Source organism: Geotrypetes seraphini, chromosome 4 (assembly GCF_902459505.1).
Source record: "Geotrypetes seraphini chromosome 4, aGeoSer1.1, whole genome shotgun sequence".
Taxonomy (NCBI): Eukaryota; Metazoa; Chordata; class Amphibia; order Gymnophiona; family Dermophiidae; genus Geotrypetes; species Geotrypetes seraphini.
In genome coordinates, this window is record NC_047087.1 from 108000974 (window position 1) to 108013034 (window position 12061).

A 12061-nucleotide genomic window follows, 5' to 3' on the forward strand; every position below is an offset into this window, starting at 1 on the left:
ACAAAAGGTAGAAAAAATAATTTTATTTTCTGTTTTGTGATTACAATATGTTAGATTTGAAAAGTGTACATGAGACAGCTTGAAATGGGAACTTTTCTATTTTTGTGAATGGCAAGGCTGAGTTCAGTTAAAATATATGCTTTATAAGAAAATATAATAATGTGTTTTATAAAGTTTATAAGCATTGCTGGCATACTCGGTGAGGTGTTCCTAGTGTTGGTGGTGGTGGTAGCATGTCAGTGTGTTGAGAGGAAGAGGTAGTCTGGGAAATTCTGCTGAGCAAACTCTGGGCCCATTTCCACCCCCAGTTAGTCCACTCCACTCAACTGGTTCACACACTGAGTGGGTCTTTGGGTGTTATTTCTGGGTAGTTGTTTTAGAATCTCTTCCAGTGGTTTGTCAGTATCTCCTTCTGGTCCAAGGAAGGAAACTTTGTCAACCTTAGCATTGACCTTCAGAATATGTTTGTAACAGCGCTGCTTGTGTGGCATTAGGCTATGTAGTGATCGAAAGAAAAAAAACAGACCTTTGCACATTTTTGCACTATATGGTGGGTGTATGAGGAGATTCATTTCCTGCACAGTTAAGTCCATGTGAAGTTACCTTGTGCTGTATTTGACATCTAGCAAGGTCTCTGTTTGGAAGGAAAGATCTAAGCTTAAAAATGAAGTGGCCAGAAGTTATGTTAAAAGTAGATAGCGTAGCTGGTTTTAAGAAAGGTTTGGACAAATTCCTGGAGGAAAAGTCCATTGTCTGTTATTAAGACATGGGGGAAGCGTCTGCTTGCCCTGGATTGGTGCACTCAGCAGCAACAAATACTAGTTTTGGCTGGCTCTTTCCCCGCATTTCTCCTCTCTTCCCCACGATTTAATATCCAGTTCAGGCAGTAAGTAAATGCATCGGCAGGGGGGGTCTGGTAAGTCTTGGGGGCTGGGGATGGAAGGTGAGAATCAGTTCTGTAGGCTATCAGAAATTTGCTTAATTATCTACTCACACAGAAAAGCAGTAAAGTCAATAGGTTCTCTGAGTGGGAACAACCTGTTTGATCTTGCACTCTTGTGATTGACCAATTGTTTATCACTGTTTAATTTATCACATTGATTAATTTGAGCACACCTGAGGTGTCCTATGATGGTGTGCACTGCAGGCAGAGGAGCCTTATTGTGTAAAGCACTGGAGAATTCTCTCCTCTCGCTTACCTCTCACGCTGAGGACACCCTGCTTCAGTATAATCATTTATATGATTTATCTTATAAACATTATTACGTGGTCTTTTCCTCAAGTGCTGAGACATCAGGTTGTTCCCACTTGGAGAACCTATTGACTTTTACTGCTTTTCTGTGTGGCTTTAACATTTTTGCTATTCAGTATACCTAAACTATTATTCAGTAGAAAAAATATGGTTTGTTCAATCAAATCCTGTGTGGACATTGGACTTCTATGAGTGAATGTTCTGCTTGATTGAACAAACTAAATTTTTTCTACTGAATAATAGTCTAGGTACAATGAAAGTAAATAGCAAAAATGTTTGAGTAGATAATTAAGGAAATCTTTTTCATATTGCTTGCTTATGGACTGGGAAAAAAAGACTGTTCAAGCAAATGTCTCCAGAACTGCTTTAATGGAAAAATGTGATTTTTTTTTTTTAAGTACTTTGTGAAATTTATTGTTGTTGTGAAATTTATTGTTATACTTTGTTTAAACTTAAAAAGCGGTGTCATTAACAGTGAATCTAATCGAAAAATCGATTCAACAGGGTGAATCGAATCGAATGAAATATTTTTCTCTGAATCGGGCAGCACTATTGGCTACCATGAGAATGGGCTACTGGGCATGATGGACCATTGGTGTGACCCAGTTAGGCTATTCTTATGTTATGTTCTCATCTGTAGGGGCCTTTGTTTTCACTTCTTATTTTAATGTATTTTTTTCCTGGGAACTTATCAGTGTTTTTTTTATAATGGGAACAAAAATGGAAGAGAATTAATGTGTGTGGAATGGGGGGGTAACTAATTTCTTCAGCTAAATAATTCAATCCACTTCAAACAGACATAGGAGAACTCACGCACCATTCACACACCCTCCAACCAAAAACGTCAAAAGAAAAAAACTGTTCGACAACCTCCTAGCCATTCGAGCTGCAACACTTGACCCCCAACTCTACAACCTATTGACCTCGACCACAAACTACAAAACCTTAAAAAAAGAAATAAAAACCCTTCTATTCAAAAAACACATAAAACCAAACTAACATAATCAGAACTGTCCCAAGCATCACCTGCAACTACTCCATATGTACTTCTGATGTCATGACAATTCCGACATAATTTATGTTATGTTATGTTTGGAATAATGGTTACATAAATGAGGTTCAATAAAAGAAAATTTTCACTGCCTGTTTCTATTCTGACCATTTATTCCATTTCATGGTTATTGCAAAAAAAAAAAAAAAAAAAAAAATTTTCCATGAGGGGGGGGGGGGTGTCAAAAAATGATGGGCCCCGGGTGCCACATACCCTAGGTACGCCACTGCCTTGCTGAGCCATTTTCTCAGAAAGCAGCATTTTAAGTTTTGTTAATTAATCAAACCCGTGTCCTTCCTGGACAAGTATGTGATGACATAAAATGATAAAAGAAACAAGAGTCATTTTCAGGGCCTTAAAGAAATGGTTGGAGAAATGAAAAGAGAACCAACAATTAAGGAGGTTGATTGACCAATGAGGTATCACCTTATATTATTTTCACCTAATATTTAACCACAATAATAAAAATTTAGGCAAAATGCCAGTTGCTGTGGTTAATATGAACCAAATATTCAGCACTTCAGTATACCAGCTAGCACTAAAAATCCAATTTCATCCCTGCACTGAAAGTGCTATCCAGTAAGTGGTGAGATTCAAACTGCTCACTGGAAAAAATGAGGATACTGGTTTTGCTGTCTTAAACCTATCTGGTTCATGGTCTGCAGATCACTGCTAACCAGATAACTTTCAGTTCTGCCTGTAGACCACCCCAGCACTGGCCAGTTAGAGCCAAAGTAATCAGCTCAGAAATATTAAGCAGCCACTGAATATCCCTCTTACTGGCACTTTTCCAGCTAGCAGCATCTGCTATCTGAATAACTGTCTTTGAAAATCTACCCCTGTGCATTCAAGTGGACAAACGCAGCCACAACCCACTTTCTGTATAAACAGAACATGGTTATCAGAAAACCTAGGTGCTCAGGAACATGCTTTTGCTATGAAAAAAAGGTCCTACCACATGAGTATTTGTAAATATAATGTAAGATACTGGTATTTTACTTTTGGTTTTAAATCTTTTTATTAGGAAGAATATCATATGCGAACACAACTGATGTAGTACAGCAGTACAAAAAAAAATCCATTACACGTGACAGAACTTATGTTTCTTAGATTTACAATTAACAACTTTTGAGTCCCTTCCCCTTCCCAACTTAATTCCAGCGTAATGAGTTGAGAAAAATACAGTCAAATTAAACCTACAATTCAACTCTATTTTATGCTCTATCTTCTATAAATCTTAACCCCCCCTTCAATCAATTCCTCTTAATTCCCACTCAAGAAGTCCCCTGCATTGCATCAAGCTTCCTTAAGGGGAGGTTGGACTCTTATAGCCCTCCTCCATGAAGCTTATACCCAAAAATATATCCTAAACCCCACTTTCCTAACCCCCACTCCCCTGGTACCTTTCAGAGATCTCCTCCCTCCATCAGGTACCTATATCCCTTCCTATAATAACACAAAATAGAAACAGAGAAAAATAAAGAAACAAAGATAATGACCATGTGGCCTATCCAGTCTGCTCATTTATGTCATCTACTGTTCCTTCCTCTCCCTTAGAGATCTTATGTACTTGACCCAAACTTTCTTGAATTCAGATATAGTTTTCATCTCCATTTACTTTCACCAGAAGGCCATGCCACCAATTAACTACCCTTTTCTTTGAAGAAGTATTTCCTTATGTGACTTCTTAATCTGTCTTCTTTAGCCTTCATCCTATGCCCCCTCATTCCAAAGCTTGCTTTCAATTGAAAGAGACTCACCTCCTGTGCATTTATGCCATGAAGGTATTTAAATCTCTCTATCATATCTCCCCTCTCCTGCCTTTCTTCCAAGATATTTTCTTATCTATGCCTATGACTGTTTTAAGGTTGGATAAAGTAGCGTGGATGCTGTGTTAGTCCATTTTAACAAGATAATAAATAGAAATAAAACAAGAAAAAGGAAAATAAGGTGATATTGTTTTTATTGAACTAACAATAATATAACTTAACTAGGATCTGGGTTTCTTATTGCATTCTAAAACTATAAAATTCTACTGCTTTGTCACCTTCTCTATCAAAGGGAAGGCTTGGAGCGGGTGTGAGCAAGGGGAATGAGTTGCTGCTCACTGTCGGCAAAGACCTAAAATATTTAAAGCTACCTAGGGGGTCGGAGGAGTAGAATTGTGATCCTGGAGGGTATGAAGAGATGCCAGGGGCGGGATTGTCCACTCACTTTCAACTCAGGCCCACCCAAAATTGGGTGGCTAGCTATGCCCCTGATTAGGAGACCAGTCCATGTACAGGAGTATCCTCCAGTGTGAATCTCTTAAAGAAACAACTTACCATTTTGCCCTCCAATGGAGTCACTTGGAAGCAGAGGAGGAGGGTGTGGTTTCTCCATCAGCACAGGAGGGGGGGCCGGGGCCACGGGAACAGTGGAGATGTAGTAAGAAGGACAGGCTGTGGGGACATTAGGAGGGAACCCAGCCTTTGCAGCCTTCCCTGCTTCATACACTTCAAGGGAAAAAAGAGAAAAACGTTTTTCAGACATGGAGCTTTGAAATATTTTAACTTGTCTTCTCTGAGCTTTAGCGTAATGAAGAGCTTCTTGCTCTGTTGGTAACACAGGACTAGCTATTTCTGGTGCTACCTAACTGCAGTCGCCTGCATTCATCAAGTCACTGTCCTGAAGGGTTTGGAAAAGAAAGGACATGCAGGGTGCAAGTTTTAGAATGAGTACAGGGCTTGCAGGCCCACAAATATATAAATTTTCAAACTCGGGCCTGGCAGCACCATCCCCCAGATCCTACTTGTGCTATAACTATGGCAAATTGTGACCTGTCATCTGTATATTGAATATGTTGACCTGTAACCCATCCTGGGCTCTTTGGGGAGGACGGGACAGAAAATGAATTAAAAAATAAATATATGGCACCCAGATTTGCTTGCCCAAATTTGTGTGCGCACCCAAGATGAGCACGCAAATTTATTAGCTATCAACAATTGGGTGCTAACAACCAATTACTGAAATTAGTTGGCACTCATTAAAATTTGCATATGCACCTGGCTGCAGCTATTCTACAAGGCATGGCGCTTGACTCTACTAATGCATAACTCAAAAGGGGGCATGGCCATGGGTGTGTCGGGGACATTCTGAAAAGTTACACAGGCACTTATAGTGTAGAATAGGACCACAGCACACCTAACTTAAGCACCAGCATTTATATCAGGTTTCAGCAGGCATAGGTCTGGTGCCTACAATTAGGCATAGCAATTAGCAGTTAGTGCTTTCCCTTTACTGAATCACGCTTAGTGCTGATTTTATCCAGTTCCTAATTTTAAGCACCGTTAATAGAATTCTCCCCCAAACATATGGATGTATCTATAGAGCAGCTGCAATGCTTGCGCTGTAAAATATGTAAAGGAACTGTCAAAGGAACTCAGAATTGAGTCGGTTCAGCGGATGGCCACCAGGATGGTCTCGGGGCTAAAGGGTCTCCCGTACGAGGAAAGACTGAGCAAATTGCAGCTCTACACTCTTGAAGAGCGTAGGGAGAGGGGAGACATGATTGAGACATTTAAGTACATCACGGGACGGGTCGAGGTGGAAGAGGATATCTTTCTTCTCAGGGGACCCTCGACCACAAGAGGACATCCGCTCAAACTCAGGGGAGGGAAGTTTCGTGGAGACGCAAGGAAGTACTTCTTCACGGAGAGAGTGATCGAGCATTGGAACAAGCTTCCAGTGCAGGTGGTCGAGGCACGCAGCATCCCAGACTTCAAGAACAAATGGGATACCCATGTGGGATCCCTACGAGGTCATGCCAAGGGATAGGGTCACTAGGACTTGAATGAGCGGGTCAGTAGAGTGACAGTATAATTACAATTATACTTAAGGGGTCAGAAGACTTAAGAGGGTGGGTAAATAGTGTGGGCAGACTTGATGGGCTATATGGCCCTTATCTGCCGTCATCTTTCTATGTTCTATGTTTCTATGTTTCTAAAGAAATCCCTGTGCATTGTTTGCTGGCTTTGCCCTCCCCTCTCCTTCCCCCTTCATAGCACAGGTAAAACTACCCATCTCTTTCACAAAACGAGTCTTTTTTTTTCTCCATGGGGGGAGGGAGGCAATTTTCAACTCCAGATTTTACCCAGGTAAATTTATGAAAAATAATTCTATAATTTGATGTCTACACTTATGAGTCTATACTGTTTAGTCTGTTTCCAGAATTGTGGACTGGGAGCCATTACATTCTAATTGAATCTTGGCACACATGCCATTATTGAATTGGCATTGAGCGTGTGGCATCAACAAGCCTAAATGGAGGCATCAAGTTAGAGAACTGCCCCCCTTAGTTTGAAAATTGCCCTATGTTTAAGAGTGGTGCAACACTAAGGACTCCTGTTAGCTGGATGAATTAACCCCCTGGTAGAGTCTCAAATCCAGTTTAAAATTCTAATTCTAACTTTTAAGGCCCTCTGTGATAGGGTTCCCAACTACCTATCTCATTTCACCACACCCTAGGTTCCTGCTAGACTCCTGTGCTCTCTTAATGATCACAGCTTAATTCTTCGCTCACCCACTCAGGCATGTTGGAAAATTACAAGATCCTCTACTTTCTTTTTTCTAGCACTATATCACTAGAACAATCTATCTCTAGGCCTGTGGTTCTCAATCAGTATGTCAGGACATACTAGTTTGCCACCAACAGTTGGGAGATGTGTCCACCCCCCCCCTCCCCAAATTTAACAGACAGGATGCTTGTGCTTTTCTTAACCAGGTTAGGGAGAGTTGAAAATTAGGAAGTTAGGTGCTAGAAATAAGAACATAAGAATAGCCTTACTGAGTCAGACCAATGGCCCATCAAGCCCAGTAGCCCATTCTCACGGTGGCCAATCCAGGTCACTAGTACTTGGCCAAACCCCAAGGTGTAGCAATATTCCATATTACCGATACAGGGCAAGCAGTGTCTTTCTCAATAACAGACTATGGACTTTTCCTCCAGGAACTTGTCCAAACCTTTCTTAAAACCAGCTACGCTATCCGCTCTTACCACATCCTTTGGCAACGCGTTCCAGAGCTTAACTATTCTCTGAGTATAAAAAAATTTCCTCCAATTGGTTTTAAAATTATTTCCCTGTAACTTCATCGAGTGTCCCTTAGTCTTTGTAATTTTTGACGGAGTGAAAATGCGATCCACTTGTACCCATTCTATTCCACTCAGGATTTTGCAGACTTCAATCATATCTCCCCTCAGCCGTCTCTTTTCCAAGCTGAAGAGCCCTGTTTTAGTCTTTCCTCATACGAGAGGAGTTCCATCCCCCTAACCATCTTGGTCGCTCTTCTTTGAACCTTTTCTAGCGCCACTATATCGTCCCTACTTTCACCAGCTTCAATAGAAAATGTTGCCGTCCACCTCTCCTCTACCCCAGCAATCTAAGTGCTTTGAAAATGAGCCACATTGCATCTATATATTTCCCTTACATCATTGTTAACAAAAATGAAATGACATATAGGGTTTTTTTTCTTTTGTTTAGCTGGGAACTGCAGTGTTCAGTGTGTCACCAAAGTGAACGTTATCTATCAGGTGTGTCACAACAGAAAAAAAAAGTTGAGTACCACTCCTCTAGACATATGATTTGAGTCTGCCTTGAAGCAATTCAAAACAAACTTGAAGACACACCTCTTCTCTCCAGCCTTCAATTTGGATTAGCACTGTCGAACACCCCGGTAACAGCAATCCGAATATTAAATAGTGTAATTTAATATAGTCATGTTTATGCTTATAATTGTAACTATACTTTTAAATTTTTAGTTTTTATTTTATGCTGCATGATGTAGAATGTCTGCTCTCTTTTTGGCAAATGACTGTGTTCTATCTTGTCTTATCTGACATTCTTTTCTTGTATTTTGAAAATCATAAGGGCTCCTTTAACGAAGCCGCGTCAGCGGTTTAACGCTCGTAATAGCGCATGCTAATTTGCCGGCCGCGCTAGCCGCTGCCGCCTCCTCTTGAGCAGGCGGCAGTTTTTCGGCTAGCGCGGGGGTTAGCGTGTGATAAAACGTCACGTGCGATAAAGCCGCTAATGCAGCTTCGTAAAAGGAGCCCTAAGGTTTGGACCTACCACGAGGTGACAATCAATCCAATTCTGAATAAACATAAACCTACTCAAAGAGTTGCTTTGCAGTAGGCCCTTTGTCAGCAGAGACAATCCAGAGTTGGCTTAATCACTACTACCTGTGGACATCTGCAGGCTGGCAGTCAGGAACAGGTATGGCCACAGAGGGGACAGACATACTGGCTGATATTTGGATGGTGGTGGTCCACATTTTTATGTTTGTTGTGGGTGTTCTGCTGGATATTGAATTCTGCATAAGTGTCCACAGTCGTTTCAGCTTAGACGCTATCCTGGAATATCCAGTTGCACTAAATTGGTTTAGTGCCCCTGAGTATTCACAGACACCCACAGACAAGTGATTTAAACAGCCAGTAGCCACTCTGGGCTGTTTAAATCGTTTTGTATATTGGCCAGTTTATGTACTGGTAGAGATAGCAACTGGGAAAAAATAGGCAAGGAGCTACAAAATTCTAGTCATTGGACTTTGGAGGCACTAGGATGGGGATGGCAGAAAATGAGCTTTTTATTTGTGGTGAATTCTTGCATTAAGCAAATTTAATCCATAGATCAACTGGATTCTAGAAAGCAGCTATGATAACATACAATTTTCCTTATGCTATGTTAAAACTGGGATGGGATTTTAAGTGTGTGTGCTATTTCCGGATTGTACGTTTCTGTGGAACCTTTCTAATGAGCTGCCAAAGATTGTGCTGTCTATTTAAAATTTGGGAATGATACCTGGTTGATCCTGAACAGCAGAGAGAAAGGGAGCAGGGTCCGATTATTGTTTGCAATGGACATCTTTGATGCTGTCAGGTGACTGGAATGTTGGTGAAGGTGAACACTGGGTGATGGAGTGGACACTTACAGGCTCTGGGACAGCAGCATGTCTCGGGACAGCAGGGACAGCGGACGTAGCAGCAGCAGCTGTGAGGACAGCACTGGCACCAGCAGATCCCCACCATCAAGAAGAACAGAAATGTGCCAATAATCACCAAGCTGACAAATACCCACTCTGGGAAAAAAAAAACCACATTGTATTTTTTAACTCTCTTTATTGGTTAATATGTATAAGAGTCTAATAAATATAAATTATTTTCAACCATAATGCAGTCAAAGGTATTGTAATGGTGCATCAATTAAATATTCTCTCTCACAGAAATAAGCCAATATAACAAAATATAACTTTTCCTCCCAACCCAACCCTACCCTCAACTTCCAAACCTATAGTTTCAAATGGCATCTGTACATCTATCTGTACTTCTATCACTGTAGGCACCTGATTACCTTATGGGGATCATTTTCAAAATAGAAAAACATCCAAAAAGTGGCACAAAGGTTTTTGGTAAGATGTGTACCTGGGAACTTTTATGTGTGTGGCCTGTCTTCCAAGAATGCTGCCCATCCCCTCCTAGACATCCTAATGATTTGTTTTTGTGTGTTTTTCCCTTTGATTTCTTTTCAAAAATGGTCCTAAAAGATAGACACACTGAACTCAAAAACACCTAGCAAATGGACATTTTTGAAACATAAAGTTGGGCATTTTTCTGGTTTGAAAATGGATATTTTCTGTACAACAGTGGTTCTTAAACCTGTCCTGGGGGACCCCCCAGCCAGTTGGGGGTTTTAAAATATCCCTAATGAATATGCATGAGGCAGATTTGCATGTCTGTCACCTGTATCATATGTAAATCTCATGACATATGTAAATCTATCTCATGCATATTCATTAGGGATATCTTAAAAACGCAGCTGGTTGGGGGTTGCCCAGGACAGGTTTAAGAACCACTGTTCTGCAAGATTTTTGGATGTTTTCCCCAAAACGTCCAAAATCAGATTTACGTACATGTCATATTGAAAATGCTCCTGTATATCTTTATAAGCATTCCAACATGTTGATGGCTCTTCCACATGCAACACAGAAAAGCTAATTAGTAAATTAATTCTCCCACCTGCTCCCCCCCCCACCACACACAAAGATAGAAAGGTTCTGGGCCCATTAAATCCCTTTAAAAGATCTAAGAGTGCTAGCACTCTATTCACCTCTTTAAAATTCTACTCCACATTCAGGGTGAGGGGTAACATATTCCAAAATGGTTCCATTATACTATGGAAAACCACCTAAGTGATACTGTTTATAAAACAACCAACCAACCAACCCCCTCTTCTCCCATCCACCCCAATCTGCTTTCTAAGTCTGATTGTAAAAGCTGAAATGAATTGCATGTGAATATGGTGGGGGAAAACTGTATCCCCGGAAGGCTGACACCTTCTGACAGAGCCTCTTGTTAATTATTTTAAGCTTACTGAATAGAAACTGGCAGCACATCATGGTGCATTCGGAACTGTCAAAGAATTCTGAGGATTGGCAATTTTTGATGACTTCCTGAGAATTCTGCAACTTGCATGTGCCCTTTTCTGAGATATATTAAATATCACAAAAACACCTTGATAGGTCATATCAGTATAGCCTGCAAGCTACAACAACCTAACAGCACAAGCCCTTCTTATTATATGAAAGAAAACAAAATCTATACATATATGTACGTACATTTGTATTTAACTTATGTCTTTTTCAGTAGTAGTTTGAGCTGAAGTACACTGATGAACAATAAGTATTTTCCTATTTCTAAAGAGCTCACAATCTAAAAGGGCAATTCTATAACTGTGCCATATGAGCGCCATACGTTCATAAAAGTCAACCTGTACTATATATTGTTCTATAAAATAACTGCTTTTGCACCTGAGCTGGTTTAGAGCAAGGCAAACAGGGCAGCTGTCCTGGGCCCCACAGCTCCAGGGGGTCCCTATGGGCCAGGAAGTCCTTCCCTTCTCCTCCACCTCATTCCGAAGGTCCACCCCTCACCTTTTAAAATGCAAAGGGGTCAATGCAGCAGTGATTCTCTAGGACTGCTCGTGGCTTCCCTGGCACAATCCACCCAAGCAGAAATAGGAATTTACGTCAGAGGGGAGCAGACCCCAGCAGCAGAACAGGGCTGAGGAAGCCACGAACAGCGCTAGAGAATCACTGCTGTGTCAGCAATCACATTACATTTTAGAAGGTGACGGGGGGCTTCAGAACAGGGTGGGGAAAAGGGAAGGACATCCCAGCACATGGGGGCCCCCTGGAGCAGCTGATTTTTAAATGGAAGGATGAATGAGAGGGTATGTAGTGAACCCGGGGGTGGTGGTGAGGAGAAAGAGAGAGATGCTGGACAGAAGGGCATTTGGTGGATGGGGAAATCAGGAGAGGAGGCAGGGAGGAGAGGAATTGAGGGCCCTCTCCATAATTTATGTCCTGGACTCCAGCATGTTTGGCCCTGATTAGCAACAGGGCATATACTTGGGTACAGTATGAATAGTGCATGGGCACACATAACTTACAGAATATTATAAGTTATGCAGAGATTATGGAACATTTAGGCATGAACATTTACGCCTGCCATTTACCTGGAACTGTTCATGCCTAATTTTAGAGTGTATCAATGCCAACTTACACCATTAGTATTCTATAATAGCATTTTGGCACAAAGATGCACAGATAGCATTATGGAATTGGCATTTGGCACAGCATGCCTCCCTTGAGGCGCTCTATTACAGCACTACGCTCTAAGTTTGCACCTGACAATAAACTGTAACCCTCCAGTTAAAAGTGAC

The 12061-nt window shown here is 41.2% G+C and overlaps 1 protein-coding gene across 3 annotated transcripts in view; it reads right to left on the reverse strand.

Moving 5' to 3' along the window:
• ILDR2 (immunoglobulin like domain containing receptor 2) overlaps positions 1–12061 on the reverse strand; it is a 301315-nt gene that overhangs the window by 22834 nt on the left and 266420 nt on the right. For all 3 annotated transcript variants that reach the window (XM_033943344.1, XM_033943343.1, XM_033943342.1), the window contains exons 5-6: positions 9273–9419; positions 4628–4798 (exon numbers count right to left, since the gene is read on the reverse strand). In XM_033943344.1, coding sequence (XP_033799235.1) covers positions 4628–4798; positions 9273–9419 — 318 coding nt within the window. The remainder of the gene's footprint in view (positions 1–4627; positions 4799–9272; positions 9420–12061) is intronic.